General features: G+C 40.2%; 1 protein-coding gene across 2 annotated transcripts in view; it reads right to left on the bottom strand.

Annotated features, from left to right (window-relative positions):
* Positions 1 to 532: 532 nt before the first annotated feature.
* Positions 533 to 20,501, bottom strand: part of LOC126259345 (FAD synthase-like) — a 119,131-nt gene continuing 99,162 nt past the window's right edge. For both annotated transcript variants that reach the window (XM_049956059.1, XM_049956069.1), the window contains 3 exons: positions 14,893 to 15,002; positions 2,230 to 2,371; positions 533 to 1,720 (listed from right to left, as the gene is read on the bottom strand). In XM_049956059.1, the coding sequence (XP_049812016.1) occupies positions 1,597 to 1,720; positions 2,230 to 2,371; positions 14,893 to 15,002 (376 nt within the window). In that variant the 3' untranslated portion in view covers positions 533 to 1,596. The remainder of the gene's footprint in view (positions 1,721 to 2,229; positions 2,372 to 14,892; positions 15,003 to 20,501) is intronic.

The following is a 20,501-nucleotide window of genomic DNA, read 5'->3' as shown; positions in this document are numbered from 1 at the left end:
TTCCTATTAGCAACCATCTCTTCTCACAGGTAGGAAAAAATTCAGAACGTAGAGTTGGCCATATTGACAAACATCCCTAACAGTCTTGCCAGTCGGATTTTCGTAGTACATTGAAATGCTGCAACATTCGAAGATGAACAATACGGAATTTGTATTTACTTCGATGGATAATGTATGAAAATGCAGTGGTCGAAACTCGGGACGGAGGAAAAAAAAAAAGCTCGTCTTCCACCCCCCCCCCTTTTTTTTTTTTTACTGACGCAGAGGTTTTGGTGCCAGTATTTATCTTTGTGCCTGCAAAGCATGCCTGTGTAGCGCTACATACATTCGACGACAGAAGTTAGTTGTGGCGGCACCTACCAACATTTTTCAGAACTTCCGCTTACTTTGCACTCGATTCTAAGCCGCAGGTGGTTTTTTGGATTACAAAACCGGAAAAAACGTGCGGATTGGATTCGAGTAAATACGGTAAGTAGATCACACTAAAGTTACAACCAAGAAAGGAGGTTTCAAATAATAGTACAAAAAAGAATGGAGTAATATGCAAAAATGTATTACAGAACTTACAAAGTTACACAGATAATGCATCTTAAGTCATTTGAACATGTAAAATAAGTTTGTATTGCTAAACGTTCTAGTTATTTGAATGCCACAATAGGTAAAAATGATGAATAATTTTAAAATAACATGAATAATTTTATTTTAGAATGCAGAGGTCAGGATTTGGCATCACAGTATCAACAACACCTTCACTACAGTAAAATAAGTACCTTCGATTTATTCTATAAGGAACAGAAAATAGTTCTCACGTGACACCCTTAATTTAGTAGTGTAACAGAAGAAAATTATCTTTCATCTGGTCTATTCTTAAATCATCCTGTATCATTGGAGTTCATACTGTTTTTCATTATTTTCTCTGACTGAAAAGTTCATGTCTACTTATTTTGAAAACACATTAACAGTCCCATGGAACAGTGCCAGTTTGAGTATTTTTGCTGCAGAAGAAAAAGTACCATGTATTTATCTTTGTTAAAATGGCTTTGTTCTTTGGTTATATTTACATCAGTTACAATCAAAAATTGTCAGAGAAAAACTATCATTAGAACCACATTTTATGTAGTCGATTTGTACTTGACTTATTTTAGAATTTCCAAGATGCTCCTCAGAGAGTTAATAGCTGTGGTATAGCATCTACTGAAATAGAAAACAATTGTTCATTGAGTCCATCCAAATCTGACATAATCCTGTACAAAATACACATGAAGCAACAAACTGAAGATACTAACATTACACACCACAACAGCTGTTACTTTTTTTTTTTTATATATACATTTCTGCCCACGTATAAAATTTGGCTGACCCTTTTTTTCATATTAAGTAACAGAAATATATTATTGCCCCATTTTTTGTCAGCATTATGTCCAGAAAAGATAAGATTTTCCTTATTAATGGACAACTTATGTAAAATCTATTTATTATTTAGAAACAAAAGTCAACACATCAAACAATAAATGGTATGGAAGAAATATATACAATTTTTGTTACATAAGCCTAATACTCAATTTGTAAAGTGCTAACAGTTCATTTTTGTGGAACTCATGGTTCCAAAGATGTTTTCGTAGGTTTGTACTGATGAATATTCTTGCCATCATCATGACTTCTTTCAGGTTCCTGGGATGTAATATGAACTTCTTCCATCATGCTTCTAATGGTGGGATACCTGCGACAGGATATTTGAATAAAGCAGCACAAAACGACAAATGTACAGTCAGTTCCATGATAAATTTGTTATCACATTTAGAGCTAAGTTGATACTAACACTAAGTACATATTTAAATGTTTTACAAAGCTTCATGTTCCTTACGTAGTAATACCAACAACACTACATTAAGCATGGGGTAAAAAGCTCTATATATCATTGTTATCATAGTTCTGCAGTAGTATATGTGAACTACATCTGTAGCATTGGCAGCAAAAAAATCATGTTATTCTCCATTACAATAACATAATTTTGCTGATAATGCAGATGTGTCTTATGCATGGTGCTTAAGAACTGTTTATGGACACACTAAGACTTGTTTGAATATTTTTGCTACTCCTACAGCCCATAACAAAACTATTTTCAGAAAATACATGCAGTCTAATTATCTTTAAAAGCTGTAAACTGTTACAGTCCTGTTGCAGCTATGCTCATGTATTAACAATAAGGAAAAACAATGAAATAATTACCCTCTGTCATAAAGTCCACAGTATGGTATGTACAATGATCGGATAATGCTCCATATTTCTGATGATGTACATGATCGTAATGGAGCAGATATGTCAATTCCATGTAGACTTTCAAATGATGCCCTTGGGTACTGCATGTCATCTAAAAGCAGAAGCTACTAGTTGTTACTGTGAATTAAAAGGGCAATGCACACTGAAATAGACATCAATATTTTACAGGAGGAATAAATGTAGATCAATCTTATAGAAAATTCTTATATTTTAACACAAAAAAAACTATTTGGATAAGGCAATCAAGTATGATTTTAAGTTAAAGACAAGAATGTCCAGTTCATCTAATGAATGGCAGCTCTTTAACTGAGGATACAATGCTCAAAACACAGAAAAATAACCGTATAATATTTAGTTACAAGATCAACTGTAAATTTCTGGATGTTTTTTCATTGCTTAGTGATGTAATTATGAATCTATTAAGCAATACAAAATTGGAACATAAGGAGCAGTCGGCAGAAGGGAAAGTGACTGGAATTAGTTGATTTGTTGTTGACTTCTGGAAAACTATGGTGCCTTTGAAAATGAAACCACAAACAAGACAGCAGTGCCACCAATTATAGTGTAAGTTCCAGTATTGTTATGATGCAGGCACGATGGTAAACATCAAAGGAATTCAGAAGTTAGATGACTGGACAAAGAGGAAGGAAAATATCGTATTAAAGGAGAGGATCACAGAAGATTCAGCAGTAATTTAAATATTAAATTAATGAAGCTGCTTTCAAAGTTAACATTTACCCTTTCAAACCAAAATACAGAAAGCAGACAATATCAGAAACATGACAGATGTAAAGGACAGAGCATGGACAAATCTCTTAAACCACATTTCACTATCAGTTAATGTTGGACATCATTTCTCAATTGCAGGAAACAGATCATTCATCCATTGGTGAAAATGCAAATGTTGCTGTTTTAATCTTGGATTAGGAGATACATTGTCCTTCGCCACAGCTTCGTCAGTACACACACACACACACACACACACACACACGCACACACACACACACACACAAAAAACCGCCCACTCCAGCATCTCGGGCCAGAATATGACATCACGTGGGATGCAAGCAGCAATCTGGAGGGTGTGACGAAGGGATAGTAGTGTATGGGTGGGGAGAGAGATGAATGCTATCTGGAGGAGTGTGCAGAGACTAGATTGCCAACAGGTGCAGTGTCAGGAGGTTGTGGGCCTGCGAGGTTGGGAGAAGAGGAAGAAAACAGGAGAGGAGCGGGAAAAATATGGGCAGATTCATTGGCAAAGGGCTGCAAATAAACAGAGTCAGGGACGAGAATGGGGAGGAGATGATAGGACACGGGGTGGAAACTGTTGGGTGGACGGTGTGGAGACAGTATGTTACCGTACGTTGAGGCCAGGATAATTTTGGGGGCAGAAAATGTGTTGTAAGGATAACTCCCATCTGTGCAGTTCAGAAAAGCTGGTGGTGGAGAGAAGGATCCAGATGGCTCAGGTAGTGAAGCAGCCATTGAAATCAAGTGTGTTACGTTCACGTGCATGTTGTGGCACAGGGTGGTCAACTTTGCTCTTGGGCACACTTTGGTGGTGGTCATTCATCCTGTTGGACAGCTGGTTGGTAGTCATACCAATATTAAAAGCTGTGCAATGATTGCAGCAGAGCTGGTGAATGTTGTGGCTGCTTTCACAGGTGACCCAGCCCCTGATGGGTTAGGATAAACGTCTGACTGGACTGGAATGGAAAGTGCTGGGTGGGTGGACTGGGCATGTTTTGCACCTGGGTCTTCCACAGGGATATGATCCTTGCGGCAAGGGGTTGGGACAGGGAGTGGCATTGGGATGGACTACAATGTTGTGAAAGTTGGGTGGGTGACAGAACACCACTTTAGGAGGGGTAGGAAGCATCTCGGGAAGGACGTTCATCATTTTATGGCACAGTGATAGGTAATCAAATCCCTGGCGAAGGGTGTAGTTCAGTTGTTCTAGTCTGGGATATTACTGGGTGACACTCTTTTGTGGCAGGTTTTCGGGAGTGGTGGAAGGATTGGGTTTGTGGGGGTAAATGGCATGGGACATCTGTTTGTGGACTAGGTCTGGTGGATAGTGCTCATCTGTGAAGGCCTTGGTGAGACCCACAACACACTGAGTAAGGGAGTTTTTGTCACTACACATATGCCTTCCCCAGGTAGCCAGGCTATATGGAAGGGATTTTTAAGTGAGAAAGGGATGACAGCAGTCAAAATGCAGGTGTGCTTGGTGGGTTTAATATAGGTATGAATGGAGCCATAAGAGAGGAGGAGGTCAACATCTAGGAAGGTGGCTTGCTGGTTTGAGGAGGACCACATGAAGCAAATGGGAGACAAGGTGTTGAGGTTGTGAAGGAACAAAGATAGAGTATCTTAGACTTGGGTCCAGATCATGAAGATATATCATCAATGAACCTGAACCTGAACCAGACTAGGGGTTTGGTGTTTTGGGAGACTAGGAAGGTCTCCTCTAGATGGCCCAAAAAAGATTGGCATAGGAGGGTGCCATGCGGGTGCCCATGGCTGTGATGCAGATTTGGTTGTATACCCTCCCTTCAAATGAGAAGTAGTTGTGGGTTAGGATAAAGTTAGTAAGGCATATGAGGAATGACATAGTGTGTTTGGAGTGTGAAGGATGTTGGGAAAGTTAGAATTCAATAGCGTTAAGACCATGGGCATGAAGGATGTTGGTGAATCAGGAGGCAGTGTCAACAGTGATGAGTAGGGATCCAGGAGGTAAAGGGGTGGTGATGGTGGACAATTACTGAAGGAAGTAGTTGGTGACTTTTAATGTGGGAGGCTAGATTACCGGCAATGGGTTGGAGGCATTGGTCAGTGAGTTCTGAAATTCTTTCAGTGGGGGCACAATGGGCTGTCCAGGATTGTTGGGTTTGTGAATTTTGGAGATCATGTAGAAGGTGGGTGTGCAGAGTGCCATTGGGATTTTTTTTTTTTTTGGGGGGGGGGGGAGGGGGGGTGGATTCAGGGGAGATGTTTTGGCAAGGGCCTAAGGCTTTAAGCAGGGACTGGAGTTGGTGTTGGACTTCTGGAATGGGATAACTCTTGTGCAGTTTATAGGTGGAGGAGTCAGGCAATTGGTGGAGGCTTTCTGCCAGGTTGTCATTGGAATTCATACCAATTGTGGTGGAACCTTTGTCTGCAGGTACTATGATTAGGTCAGGATTTGTTTTGAGGATGTGTATGGCAAAAACAAATTTGAAAAAAATATCAGTAGGCTCTGTTTCTGAACACCTACACTGATCTTCATCCTCAGGGGAATATCCTTCACAACTGCATGAGCACCCATTACAAGACTATGGTCATGAAAGTGGGAGCAGAAACGTCTCCAAGTATCACAAGCACTTGCTCAAAGTCACACAAAATTAGTGTTTTAAACTGGAAAAAAATCACAAACGCTCCTGCTTCAACTCTATTATGGGCATCACTTGACAACTACGTGATGGCCAATGGAGGCACCTACACAGTGTTGTACACTATGATCTCCACACAAAATTTTACTGAAACCTGACTTCATTGACAGAAGCTTATGCATTTATTACGGCTTAAATAAAATACCTCCATGGCTGTTAGGAGGCTGTGATTTCACCCTGTAAAGATAGGATGCAACATGCTCATGAATGTAGTAACTCTGATTGTACATCAATATCTTAATAACATATTTGAGGGTGAGTAGTGGTACTGAGATGAGTGTTCAGTATCACACAGTAAATGTTGTGAAGTAAAAAAAAATGTCTTATTAAAACAACTAAAGTTTCAGTACAAAAGGTTTTACCATCAACAGATGCATTCCACTTTTGCTGTTGTGTGTTTACTAAAACTGCTGTTATACAGAGATAATTAGATTTAATGTTATCTTTCATGACAAATTTATTCTCTCATGCTTTCATTACTTTCTTTGTGTGTTTCACAACACTGTGCTCCAAATTTTCTAATATTTCAATTGGGAGGGGATACAAAGCAGAAACAAGTAATCTGAATGACAACAATTGCCACACTGACTGTCATTACTGGGTTTAAAGTAGCCTATCACTTTGTATTCATTACCGCTGCACAGGTTCCACAGTTTTCAAGGGTGTAATATGAGTGCTATTCATAAATTAACTTTCAATTGACTGTTAAAAAAATAGATACTTTGTTTAATATAAGATCCGTACTGACAAGTCGAAGTTACTACTTCACTAGTTGCCACCCAAATTCAAACATTTGCACACTGTTGCACCACTAACTTAACCAGTCTGTGACAGCATTAAAGAAAGTTTAGAAATTATGAACCAATGTTTCACACGAATGGTACTGCCTGGTGCTCTCGACAGTTACTTACAGCATCCTTATGCTCATTGTCAGTCATGAAGTGCTGAATAGCTAGCCAGGCCTTCATCTTGGGGAAGATATGAAAGTCACTTGATGCTAAGACTGGATTACATGGATGAAGTTGAAAAATCTTCCATCCAAAAATTCTCAGTTTTTCCGCCATTCAATATGCAGCATAGCTCACACACTGTCATAAAGGAGAATGATTGCTTTGGTAATCATATTACACCACTTGTTTCGGACAGACCTTCAGAGTTTTGTAAGAGTCTCACAATAAACCTGTGACGTCACAGTATTCTCATGAGATACCCTCATTAAATCCATTGTCAAATTCTTTTGCAAACCCAGAAAAACCAAAGCCATCATTTTGCTTGAGTTGCTTGGTCTAATTAGGAACAAACAGTGTATCCACTGTTTGGACTGTTTGTTAGTTTCAGAGTTTACATACAGCATCCACGTATGATAAAGGCCTTAAGAATAAGAACTACAGTAAGAACTAGAGGTAGTACTCTAAGTATCAGTGTAAAGAGCTATTTACTAAATTTGGGCACCCTTGATGCACCAGTCTGCAGTGCATACCAGGGAAAACATTAATAAATCTTTCACAAACAGTCCTATACATAATTATGGAACAAGAACCAGTGTGGACAAGCAAACAAACTCAAAACAGCATTTTCTATCTGGTAATTACACTGGCTAGTAAACTGCTCAAGGAACTGAAAAGATTACTAAAATACATATTTAAAAAGGCGCCTAAAACATTCTTCAGAAATACCACATACTGCACAATTAAAGATTACTTTGAGGACTCACTAGTCGACAGTTACAAAAGTGGATAACTACAACATCCTGTCATATTTCCATACGGTTTAATGCTTTCCGTAAGGAAATCATGTGACAAGATGTGAAGTGCATAACAGAGTGTCTTAAATGTCTTATTCTCCTGAGTTCAACATTGCACTCATCATGGGAGGTTCCTGACTCAGCTTTTCAAGTGGACTGAAGAGCATAACTGAATGTGTGCAGACATGGAGTCAGGTACAGTAGTGTCTACACAGACAGTCCCATCAGCAGGTGTCGTTATTGTGAGCGGTGATGAAAAAGGGAAACTATGTTCTACATTAGATGTTATCTGAAACAAATTGTGTGTAAATCAAGGAACACTATTAGGGACCAACCGAATGATGCAATGCAGCTGTTAAAACACTGACATCATATTTGGGAGGGTGGAGATACTCTGTTCAGCCTTCCGTATTTTGGAGTTCAAAGGTTTTTCCAAATCACTTAGGCAAATGCCGGGATGGTTCCTTAATCTAAGTCATGACTGACCACTTGTCCTATCTTCATAAAGCTTGTAATGTATTCCATATGTTGTATATTTTGAGCTACTGACTTGCTTTGTATTACTATGACAATTACTATATCATTGAGAGATGATCCTTGGATGGATGAAGAATAAATGTCTCTTCCCCAGTCACAATTCTGTTCAGAAAATCCTCATCCTCTTCATGGTAGTACTGAAGGAATATAAAGGCTGAATCCAATCTTTCAGTTTTGCAAACATAGGTTATATATTTGGGTACCCACTGTGGACAAAAATTACACTAACTTAACCAGTCTGTGACAGCATTAAAGACAGTTTAGAAATTATGAACCAATGTCTCACACGAATGTCTTCCTCAACCACTTTCACTGTGCACATCTAGCCTTGAATTTTTCGCATTACTCCTTCATAGCACCTTCACTTGTAACTCCACAAACACAACATAATCAACAGCGAATCTTGGCTGCACTGATTCCTCCGCCTTGTAAGAAGTGAATGACAGAACATACCTGGCAAGTGGCAGGAGACATAATAATGCAGTCCATTTAAATTGCGCACTGCATACACACTACAAATGTAACAGGCTGCCGACTGACACAATTTGACCTTCCAAGTCTCCTTTACCAACCATGCAAGCACCATGGAGCTACAGCCATTTGTTAATTTTTAAAAGCCAGTCAGAAGATAATTTATGAACACCCATCATATAAACCACAAGACGGTCTGGTGATGGACTGTTTATAGCAGTCACCCCACTGAATTTTAACAATATATGACCAATGTAGGTTATGACTGCAACCCAAACATGTCTGTACAATGGATTATACTATACATTGAAAAATGGCTACACACTCAGAACATAGTACAGCAGTGAGGAACTTATTTATTTATTACACTGTAGCCTGTTACCCATAGTTTAAACAAATTATTACTATCATCAAGATTTTTCCCCTACACATCGATAACTAGTTATAAAATATACATTATTACATCCTACACTACACTACTTCCCACCACTATAACTAAGTCGACTATTAATAGAAACTACAGCTACTATCATAACTAGGGTACCAATATTATAACAACATCAGTTCTTGTCTGCCACATTCCACAATGCATTCCATTGGTCCATTGACACATTCTGCTGATTTGTTACACACTGTGAAAAGCACTGTGGTTGCAGAAGCGACTCCCATTTCAAAGGAGCATCATTGCTGCTGATGAGGAGCACAGTCACATGATGGTCGAGACATGGCTCACTGCTGTGTTTTCACTCTGTTGCTGTTGTTGAAATCACCATGGATGCGATGCTGGCTGTTCACCTGCCACAGTGTGTTGACCTCAGCTGTCTTCGCTGCATTGCTTCTTGAACTTCTGTTCACAAGAGCAGTACACAGGGCTTGATTGATAAGGTAACACACTAGTCAAGCCTTTCTTAACATAGCATTGGCCAAGTTGTCTATCCATCTAGAATGAAATTTTCACCCTGCAGTGAGGTGTCCATTGATATGAAACTTTCTGGCAGATTAAAACTATGTGTTGGACCGAGACTCGAATACGGAACCTTCGCCGTTTGTGGGGTAGAGCACTTGCCTCTAAAAAGCAAAAGTCCCAAGTTTCAGTCTCGGTCTGGCACACAGTTTTAATCTGCCAGAAAGTTTCACCACAGTACCCCTTTGACTCAAGTCCTAAGAGCCGATTCAGTTGTTGCCAATCAACATTAGCAACACTGGCATACAGGAAGACTTTCTAGATAATATGTTCTTGCGTGCCTCCATCACCACAAGCACCACTCTGGAAGTTTTTGTTTGACTAATTTGATGCCAGCAGGCTGAGAAGGCCAGTGGCTTTGCAAGAATGTGTCAGGCCTGTTGAGGGATTCAGGTGCCTCATTCCCAGTCTCTGTTTTATATCTGGGAGAAAGCCATAGACGTGCCTCACTGTTTGGGCATCATCACATTATATCTTCCACAGATGGAGAATCAGACTGTGGATTTGCTGCTTGCTTGTGGCCTGTATTCCTATTAAATTCAGCACTTCATTGATATTATTCTCTTCAGCTGCTTTTTCATGTTATCTGGAGATTGAGTGGAGAATTCCAAGTGTTACCTGCAATGGCTCAACTAACACAATGCAAAAAGCTCCCATCAACTGAACAAATATTCCATATTGCACCCTGTTAACTACCCACGTCAGTCTCATGAGCAGAAGCACTCACATAGTATCCCATGAAGAAGTAGTGAAGAACACAGAGTAAAAGGACATTTTAATCTTAATAACAACACCCAGTGTAGCAGCTACTGTGATTCAGAAAAAATATAGTTTTCTATGAAACCTCCACTGTCAGTAATTTCAAGCAGGAAAATCAATAAACATGGTGCTGGTTATTGTTTCTTTTTTTCCCAAAAATGTTCTACAGTAACTATTAGCATTTGCTACATCATTATATTCCTCTTCCCAAATCTATCACACACTATTAAAAAACTATCAAAAAATTATATGGTTCTCCTGTAACAAAATTGCGTCTATATGTAGGCACACAAAGTTTCTAGTGTTAACCTATGTCAAAATACTTGCCTGTCTGCTATACTTCAATTAAAATTATTTTGTGATTGATAGATTGCAATAGTGGGGTGGAGGGAACGGGGGGTGGGGTGTGGGGGGGGAGCGGGGGGGGGGGATGCAGTGTTGCTGATGCGCAGCCAGCCACGACGCATCACAATGTGCTAAATGTAACCTGCAAAACACACAACACTGCATGTTGAAATGTCAATCACCAAGTAATTTCAATCACAGTATAAACACGGTGTGCAAGAAATCTTGTTTCAATGTTTCAGACTGATTATGAAATTATAACTAATGAGGAAGTATTGAATAGGATTGGGGAGAAGAGAAGTTTGTGGCACAACTTGACCAGAAGAAGGGATCGGTTGGTAGGACATGTTCTGAGGCATCAAGGGATCACCAATTTAGTATTGGAGGGCAGTGTGGAGGGTAAAAATCATAGAGGGAGACCAAGAGATGAATACACTAAGCAGATTCAGAAGGATGTAGGCTGCAGTAGGTACTGGGAGATGAAGAAGCTTGCACAGGATAGAGTAGCATGGAGAGCTGCATCAAACCAGTCTCACGACTGAAGACCACAACAACAACAACAATGAAATAGTAGAAGTGTTACAACTCAAATGGTTTATGCTGTGTATAAATATAATGCTGTATCTGCAGTAGCCTGCCTGTAGACAAATCCACAAATGAAAAGAACTGCTTATGCAATATAAACTTCTACTGTGTCTGTGATTAACTTGATAACCCATTTACAAAAGATGAATACAAAATACATCAATGAATTTGGTATCATATGGAAGCACAGCTTCTAGCATGATGTAGTATGGTGTATTGTAAATTATATAAAATATGTTTACAGCAGATTGGAGTGAGACATAGCTCTCCTTACAACTTTAGGAACAATTTCAGTATGTTTGCCACGTGCTGTGCACAGCAACAAATGGTTTACATCCCACTTAATGATAAGTAGCCAGTGATCACACTTTTAATTGGAAACTCTTCTGCTTAAGTGCCACAGGTTACTTGATTTTGAAGCATCATAAACCCTACCATGAAAAGATGGCATTTCATTATGAAGCCTTGAGGTGTGACTGTAGAAAAGAATCAAATTTAATAACAATACAGCTTCCCTAAAGACTGTGAATACAAAAAGTGTTTTCAATTTTTTACACAGAAAGTAAATGATTTAACAAAAGGCTACCTTCAGAAACTGGTGTAACTTTGCTTATTTACTTGCCCAATTACACTGACATAAAAAAATAAATAAACCAAGAAGGAGTTGCATGACACAAATGAAAGTTGGTAGGCATATTTCTACACCTGAAAGATGATGTCTACTAAAATATCACACTTATCACATAAGAGTGCGGCTATTAGTGCCATTATGAGGATGCAAATCAGGTTTGTTTTAAATACATACTGTAACAGTCATGAGCATTAGTTACATTTGAGATTGGATGTGGTGAGTTAAGGTTAGGAAGGCCTTTAAGGTGCCAAGGACGTAATTATTAACACATCACTGAGTTTGAACAAGTTCCTGAAATAGGGCTACAAGAAGCTGAATGCCTTTCTGCAATACTGCAGAAAGACTTAGCAGGAATTCAGCCACCGTACATGACTGCTGGCAGTGGTGGTCAGGAGAATGTACGGACGCATGAAGACCGGGCTCCAGGTGGCCACATGGCACAACCAAGAGGGAAGACTATCATATTCAGCATATAGCTCTGGCACATTATACTACACCTGTAGCAGCAATTTGAGCAGCAGTTGGCGCCACGGTGACACAAAAAACTGTTACACCTTTGTTACTTGAAGAATAGCTCTGAGCCAGATGCTCTGTAGCAACCATTCCACTGACCCCAAACTGCCAAAATTTGTGAGAGCTCACTGGAAGGCAGGGTGGAGGTCTGTTGTGTTTTCTGATGAAAGCTGGTTCTGCCTCGGGGCCAGGGATAGTTATCTGTTGGTTAGGAGGAGGCCAGTTAAGGCCCTGCAACCAATCTGTCTGTGTGCTAGACACAGTGGACCTACACCTGTTGTTATGATGAAGGGTGTGATATTGTATGACAGCAGAAGCACTCTCGTAGTTATTACAAGCACCCTGACTGCAAATATGTATGTCAATCTGGTGGTTTAACCTGTTGTGCTGCCATTGATGAACAGCATTCCAAGGGGTGTTTTCCAACAGGATAATGCTCACCCACATACCACTGCTGTGATCCAACATGCTCTATTAGAATGTCGCATGTTGCCTTCGCCTGCTTGCTCGATCATCAGATCTATCTTCAATTGAGCACAAACGGGACATCATCACACAACAACTCCAGTGTCATCCACAAACACCATTAACCCCTCAGTAATGACCGAGCAAGTGCAACAGGCAGGAACTCCATCCCACAAACTGATATCCAGCACCCATACAACACAACACATGCATGTTTGCATGCTTGCATTCAACATTCTGGCAGCCCTTACATTGGTTAGTAATGTACTAGCATTTCAAATTTGTAATGACTTATCTTGTGCTTACATTAACCTCTGACCTTGTGATGTTAATCACTTATATATGTTACACAGACAAATGTAATCCAAAAATTTCATTACTCTACATTAAATATTTTTTGGTGTTGTGATTCTTTTTCCATCAGTGTATTTTTGAAGAGGCACAACAGGTAACAAAATCTTTAGTTTATGAGTGCCACCCCCCCCCCCCTCCCACCATCCCTTTTAACCTGCTATGCCTGATACTGATCTGTATGTACTTACAAATCAGAAACACACTGAGCATGTGATGCCCTGAAATAAGAACTGATATTTAGCTCCTACCACTCTACTCACTGAAATATCAATTACAAGACTGTTTTAACTGAAGTACATTACTACATATAGCGAAACTGGGGGATACACAACTATTCTACCTGCAGGAGTTACAGAGACAAGTTTTCAGATCAGGCAATTGCACGTGTGCATATTTTGAACTTTTGCTCTGGTCTGTCAGATTATATGTCTCAAAGGTAATTGGGGTTATTTTTACACCACAACATGGGGCTCACTCATTCAGGTTGCTGTGAGCATCAACAAGGGTGTTTATTTCAACAGTCAAAGTGGCCAAGTGCTGCCTTTTGTTTTCCTCCTTCATAATGAGTATACTGTAGACACTCTCATCTTCTAAGATGACAACAGCTGGGTTCATAGGGCTGCATACACACATTCATGGTTTGACCAACATTCAGGCACCCTCTCACACCTTGACTGACTTGCTACATTGTCCAATCTTAAGGCATTAGAAATGTCTGGGTCTTTCTGCGACAATGGGTGATAAACAGCAACCAATGTCCCGGGTATTTGGTAGCCTTACCAATACGTGGCCTTGACTGCATATTGCATACTTATTGACCCTCTTCCTTTTGTTAAGACTGAACTCTCTTCCTTTTTGAATTAAGGCCACTGTTAAGGCTAGAGGAACTGCTAAATGTTATCAGTGTGATGTCTGCTGGGGCTGACTAATATTTTGTCCAGTGTCTTTGCTATTTACAATGTAATGGAGAAATCCTGGCCTAGTTATCAGACTTGAGGTTGCTAACAAATCACCTACACCATCAGCTCAGGCTATATCTTGTGGCCAAGAGAAGCAAAAAAGTGATCAACAAAGCAGAAAGAACAACAGTTAAAATACACTGATTTACTAAATTTCCCAAAGATCATGTCATTATATGTACAAACTGTTACTGTTGTTGTTGCTGTACTTGTTTACATTCATTTTATATCATGAATGAGAACTTTCACATGTCTGGAAGGTAAAAGGTAAAGCCCTTGTCAACCCAAAAATGAGTTTGAACAATACAATGCTTTACTAGACCTGGCCCTATTGGAAATCGTATGCACTTGTCTGTCTTTCAAACCAACTTACCCACCCAGTTACAGGAGGATCTACAGTTTGACATGGACTCCAAACAACGATGCAACACTGAAAACTGAACACATGGATTTGTAGTGTACACCAATTAGACATCAAACAAATTCTCTGCACTGTGGTAAAAATTAAATATCAGATCATTTGTAATTACAGAGGCCAAATTCGATATAGTGCAATTAATAGTAAAGATGCTACCTTTAAAAAAGCTGCTGGTTCCTCAGGTGCACTAATTACTTAATATCTGTAAGATTACACAGGTAATTGTCACAAATATCAGGTATTTGCATGCTGCAAGTGTAGAAGCCTTCTTAAAATGTAAATACATACTTCAGTCTACTTCTGCACCATTTCCAATTTCTAGATTTTTTTTAATATATGTTTTTGACATAAATTTTAAAACTTTTTCAAACAAAGGCTCCAATCCAACTCCATTTGTTTATATCTTAACAGCTACATAATGCAAATATGAAGTTACCTTCAATAGAATAACCAACAACTAGAATTTTCAGTCCTTTATGTTTTGATATGTGTGATTTCATGGCCATGTTAAAATCTCCATTAAGAACTTGAAAGTTGGCATCATACCTGTGAAACAAAAGTGCATCTCAAATTAGATAATACACAAGACTTAACATTTCTTGTAAAATTCGGCTAAGAATTTACAGAGACAATTTGCATTGTCAGAAATCACCAAAGCAATGGCAATTTTTTTATCGACAACATACTTCTCAAGAATTCTACAAGTTAATGGCAAGTGTGTTTAATATGCTGGTGTTTGGAGCTTACACATGCTCAATGGCAAGGTTATCAGTGTCCTTACACTTACTGAAAGAAACGAATGTGGATAAAATGCCTAAAATTGTTTTCAAACAGTGAGGAGGAAACCTACAAAATAATACTCATTCATTCACTCCCACCTCATTCGCACTGACCTAAAATGCCTTTACACTACGGAGAGAAAGGGTGAAAGTTACTATACCTGGGATTAAAACAGAAGTACAACAATAGAGGAGCTAAAAGAAAGGCACAGTGAAAGGCGACTGCAGACCACTTACAAAAGACAAGGGTGTAAATTGAGAACATCTCACCAAACATTTGGAAACAAATAGGACCTATCAGAACACCTTAAAACTCTGATCACAATCATTTAAATGTCACTTAAAATTGTGGGCAGATCTCTCAGCAAATTTGTCACTGCCCTCTGGTCTGTCTAATAAAGTGTAAGGAAAGGTAGATTGCTTTTTACTGTAAATAGGACATGTTAAGTTGCTGACAGGCTCAATTACAGAGTTTCTATTGTTGGATTTAGGCCAATAAAATGTGGCACACAGTGATCTGTACACTACAAGCACAAACATAGGAGGGTCCCCTTGCCGGAGGATTGGGGGGGGGGGGGGTTATGGGCGCTCAACATCGAGGTCATCAGCGCTTGCCGGAGGATGAAGCCATGCATCATAGGACTATGATCTATGCAAAGACAAGTAAGGAGAAGCTCATCCCACTTAAGTGGCTGGAAGGAGGTACATCACAGCCATGTTGTGCACTTTATTGGATGGAGTTTACTGTCTGTCATTTCCAGCCACTCACCTTCTCAATGATGCATGACTCTGGACCTCAACAGCATAATGATAGCAAGTGTGGGGAATGGCACACTGAACTGAGGATTATGACATGCCTCCTTATCTGGTGCACCTGCTCTTTCGTTCCCTCCAATATTTATGTGTCCTGGCATCCAGCAGAAAGACACCTCCTCCTCCAGCCTTTATAAATGAAGAAGGGTATCCTGGATATAATGGACTACCATACTTTATCGGCTGGATACAAGTGTTGCAGAGACTGAAGGTCACTCCGGGACTCCAAACAGATGAGGAATTTAGCAGACACGGCGCATCTCATCTGCTCCAGCGCCCTCAAGATCACAGATAATTCAACACTGCATACAGTGAACTCTAGAGGCAACCGAATCTTGAAGACACAATACTGGAAAACAAGGGCAGCCTTCAGATTCCCCCTTTTCAGACCCACCTGTGAATACTGCAACATAACTTTGTTGCTCATTTAAAATATGGGAAAATATTGTATTAAAAACAGAAGCAGGAGTGCAGTCTCTCATGTACTGCACTAAATCTAAAATTATTCTGGGCCTCTGCAGTAATCAGATGACAGTTGGTTAAAATGCCAGATTTGAGTCCGTACGTATCCCACACCAAGGGACTCCAACAAACACTTTGCACAACTCCCATACGGCCCACTTACCCGTTCACAGAAGAGCTTCTGTGAAGTTTGGAAGGTAGGAGATGAGGTACTGGCAGGACTGAAGCTGTGAGGACAGATCGCGAATCATGCTTGGCAAGCTCAGTTTGTAGAACACTTGTCCGCGAAAGGCAAAGGTCTCGACTTCGAGTCTCGGTCCGGCACACAGTTTTAATCTGCCAGGAAGTTTCATATCACCGCACACTCCGTTGCAGAGTGAAAATCTCATTCTGGAAGCACATCATCAACTTATCAGCAAAAAAAAAAAAAAAAAAAAAAAAAAAAAAAAAAAAAAAAAAAAAAAAGGGTGCTTTGATAAAAAGGCCTGAATGAAGATGGGGAGGCAGCCAAGAAAACTCCATTGGTGGAGCTCCTCTAGAATACTGTGTCTCCAAGTAGTGTCGTATGCCATACTGAAGTCAAAGAATATACAATGCTGTTTAAGTAGCTAGCCTGCTGGATAGCTGCCTCCAGCAGGGTCAGGCTGTTGACAGTGGATCGACATCTCCTGAAACTACACTGAGAGCAGCTTAGGAGCTACCTGGACTCTTTAACATACAGACCATTTGCTCAGAGGTTTTTCCTACACAGCTCGTTACGACAATGCTCTGGTAACTACTGGGACACATTCGAACCTTTCCTGGTTTGAGGAGAGGTATCAAAATTATCTCCCTCCATGAGCTGGGAAAGTAGCCTGTCCCCCATATAAAATTATAACATTTTCAGAGGACTTCCTTTGACACTGGTTTCAAATTCTACGGCATGCTGCAATGGATTTGGTAGTGACCGGGTGCAGTATCACAAGCCACAGACAGTGCCAAATTCTGCCCCCACGTGGAGAACAGGCAGTTGGAGGACTACGAATTTTTGGACTTGAAGTCCAACTCATACCTTTCCATGATGGCATATTAATGACAGAACACTGGATCTCACCTGGCAGTGGTCATTGCAAAATGCTCTGCCCTTGTCTGTGTGATGTCTCCAGGAATTGTTTGGAGAAACTCCTGCTTCAACAACGCCACTATGGGTAACCAACTGCCTTTACTGGAAATCATCCTCATGGCTTTCCATGTATTGCAACAAGTGGGACAGTTGACAGAGTTCAGGAATGCTTCCCATGACCTTCTCTTGCTCTCCATGATGATGCATATAGCCTTGGCCCTTGCTAAGTGATTAGCTGTGAGGTTTTCCGCAATCGGGCAGCACTTAAACCATCACAGAGCTGCATGCCTGACCCGGATTACTGCCCAGCACTTATCAATGCACCAAGGGGCAGGTGGTCCCCTAGGATGACAAGAGGACTCAGGATAGAGAAGTTAGTGGCACAGTGGATTACTTGGGTCATGTGGTCCATCCACTCATGGATGCTGTCATAGTGTTCAGACATACCCAACTTGCTGAACAACATTCAAGTGGCTCTGCTGATCATCCATCATGGCCACATACATGCAGGCAGAGCTTCATCCAGTACGTGAATCCAGATTAGGAAGTGGTCACTGGAATGAAGGCCATCAGTGACTTCCCACTGAACACAATCCGCAAGGGTTGGAGAGCAGAAAGAGAGGCTGATGGCCGACGATGACCCACTAACAGCACAGAAATAAGTGGGAGTGACTGTTGAGGATACACAGCTTGCAAGACATCACGAGGTTCTCAGAAATTTGCCCCCAAGAGCAAGCAGAGGTCGAGTCCCACAAAACATGATGGGCATTGCTCTTCCAGTACGAGAAACAGTTGGGGGGAGTTGTTCTATAAGATCTGTGATAGCCACAGTGTCTCACAAATCTTGTAGGGGTAAGTACAGTGAGCAAACAGTGATTCTCCAATGCACATGAATTTCAACTGCAACTGCTTGCAGGTAAGTAACCAGGGGGAGAGCAGAGGAGTGGTGTGCATTATCAACAAACACAATGACTCCTTCCTTGGCCCTATCTCTGTCAGGTCATCCTTTCGTTGAAGAGTATAGCCCCATAATAAAGGGGTATCAGATACTTTAAAATGTGTTTCCTGCAGACACAAGCACAGGGGGTGCTCCTGTGCAAGCAGTTTCATTTCCTCCATGTGTCCTGAATCCATTAATGTTGCACTGTAGTATGGGAGCCAATTATCACTGGAGTTGCACTTTTACCCTGTCATTCTGCTGCGGAGGGGATACCTTAGAGGGTGGAGACCCATTCTTGGTGTGAGATATGCGCGCCAGGGTGAATCACAAAAGACATCAGAGAGAGTGACATCAACATTGTCAGACTGCTTACTTCCCTTCTCCATCAGCAGTTGATTCTTTGCTTCCGACTTTGATTTGTTTGCTTGTGAATGCTTCAGACCCACAATCGTGCAAGTGGAAGTGACAGTGCTGGATGGTGGACAAATCTGAGCCTTTGGAGGGGCAGCAAACTATACAACTTCAGCAACCATGCCCTATTCTGATGTTTTGAGGGGAGGTGCAGGTTCTGAAGTAGCTGCGGCAGCACAAGTGCATTGACAAACACAGGTACTAGTAGTGACACTAGCAACCTGCATTTGTATAGCAGCATTGGTTTTCTGAACTGGTTGTTTACGAACAGAATCAAAGGAGATAGCGAACATGGGGGAGGTTGGGTGGGGGCAGTATGACATAAGTCTCTTTTGATGTCACCAAACGGAATGCACTTCGTAATTTTAAATTCTTGTATCTATGTTCTTCAAGGTACACACTGCAGGCCTTGCTGCAAACAGGGTGATCCCCAGAGAAGTTCACACACTTGAAAGGAGATGAACAAGCAACTCCTTTGTGGGCGGCTTTGCCACATTTGTTAGAAAATTCCTATGACAGCTGCAAGTTGTTAGGAATAAATTATTTAAAAAAAGTCAGGGAATATAAGGTAACAGGGTAAGGTGTATGTTAGTTAGGAATGACTGGAGGCTAACTGCAGCTTGTTATGGAGCAGAAGACACATCCCTACAACCGACTAGGAAAGGAACACTGCACTGTTCTTCTTAACAATATAGGCACTGCAGGCAGCAACTGTAGATTAAAATGCCTTCCCCTGTACAGTGTAACACTCACACTATTAATAAACTAAAATTTAATTGTACTATATATGCCGCTATGAAGCAATTTGTATATACTGTAATTATTTAACAAAAAATATTATTTAATTTTGTGTAAAGGACATTCGTTATTATTGTAATATTTTCTGTAGTAATATTCTCGATGTATTTATGATTGTAATATTTCTATACTCATAATGTAATTGCGAAATGTGTCAATATCTGCGATAACAAAAATGTAAAATTCAGCCACAGAGGAAAATAATGTTGTAAGATTACAAAGAGATGTTAATGGTCAGCAGTAGTATAAAAAGCACCACGTAGTGTGTATTCTTTGTCGTCATCCTAGAGAGCTGAAAGTGAGAGGAACCTGTGACGTAACATTTTATGAATGGGTAGACTTCTTTTGTCTGTATCTAGATTTAGCCGCCATTAGAGAAGAAATTACAAACTAATGTAAGTTGAATTATTGCTGTGGTCTAAATACATTATAATTTATCAAAAGTGTGTATTATTAATGTAAATTAGCTTGCCCATGTCATCTATAATATTTCTTTAAAGAATTTTCAGCAGTTTTAGTGGCGTTGCTGGGCTGTGCCGCGACCGAACGATTTGCAGCGGCGGCACATTTAAAAAATTGTTCCGCTAAGAAAAATTAACCAAACCCGTAAATCGGGAGCAGATAAAAATTATCAGTGAATTAAGAAAATGTTTTTCTTTTACAGCGATCCTGAGACTGACGGAATTTATTACTAGTTTCACATTTGTGCATTCATAGGCGGATAGTTAACGTTGAAATTT

The sequence above is a fragment of the Schistocerca nitens genome, chromosome 1 (assembly GCF_023898315.1).
Source record: "Schistocerca nitens isolate TAMUIC-IGC-003100 chromosome 1, iqSchNite1.1, whole genome shotgun sequence".
Taxonomy (NCBI): domain Eukaryota; kingdom Metazoa; phylum Arthropoda; class Insecta; order Orthoptera; family Acrididae; genus Schistocerca; species Schistocerca nitens.
The sequence above is the reverse complement of the archived record's forward strand: the minus strand, read 5'-3'. Positions and strand labels throughout refer to the sequence as shown.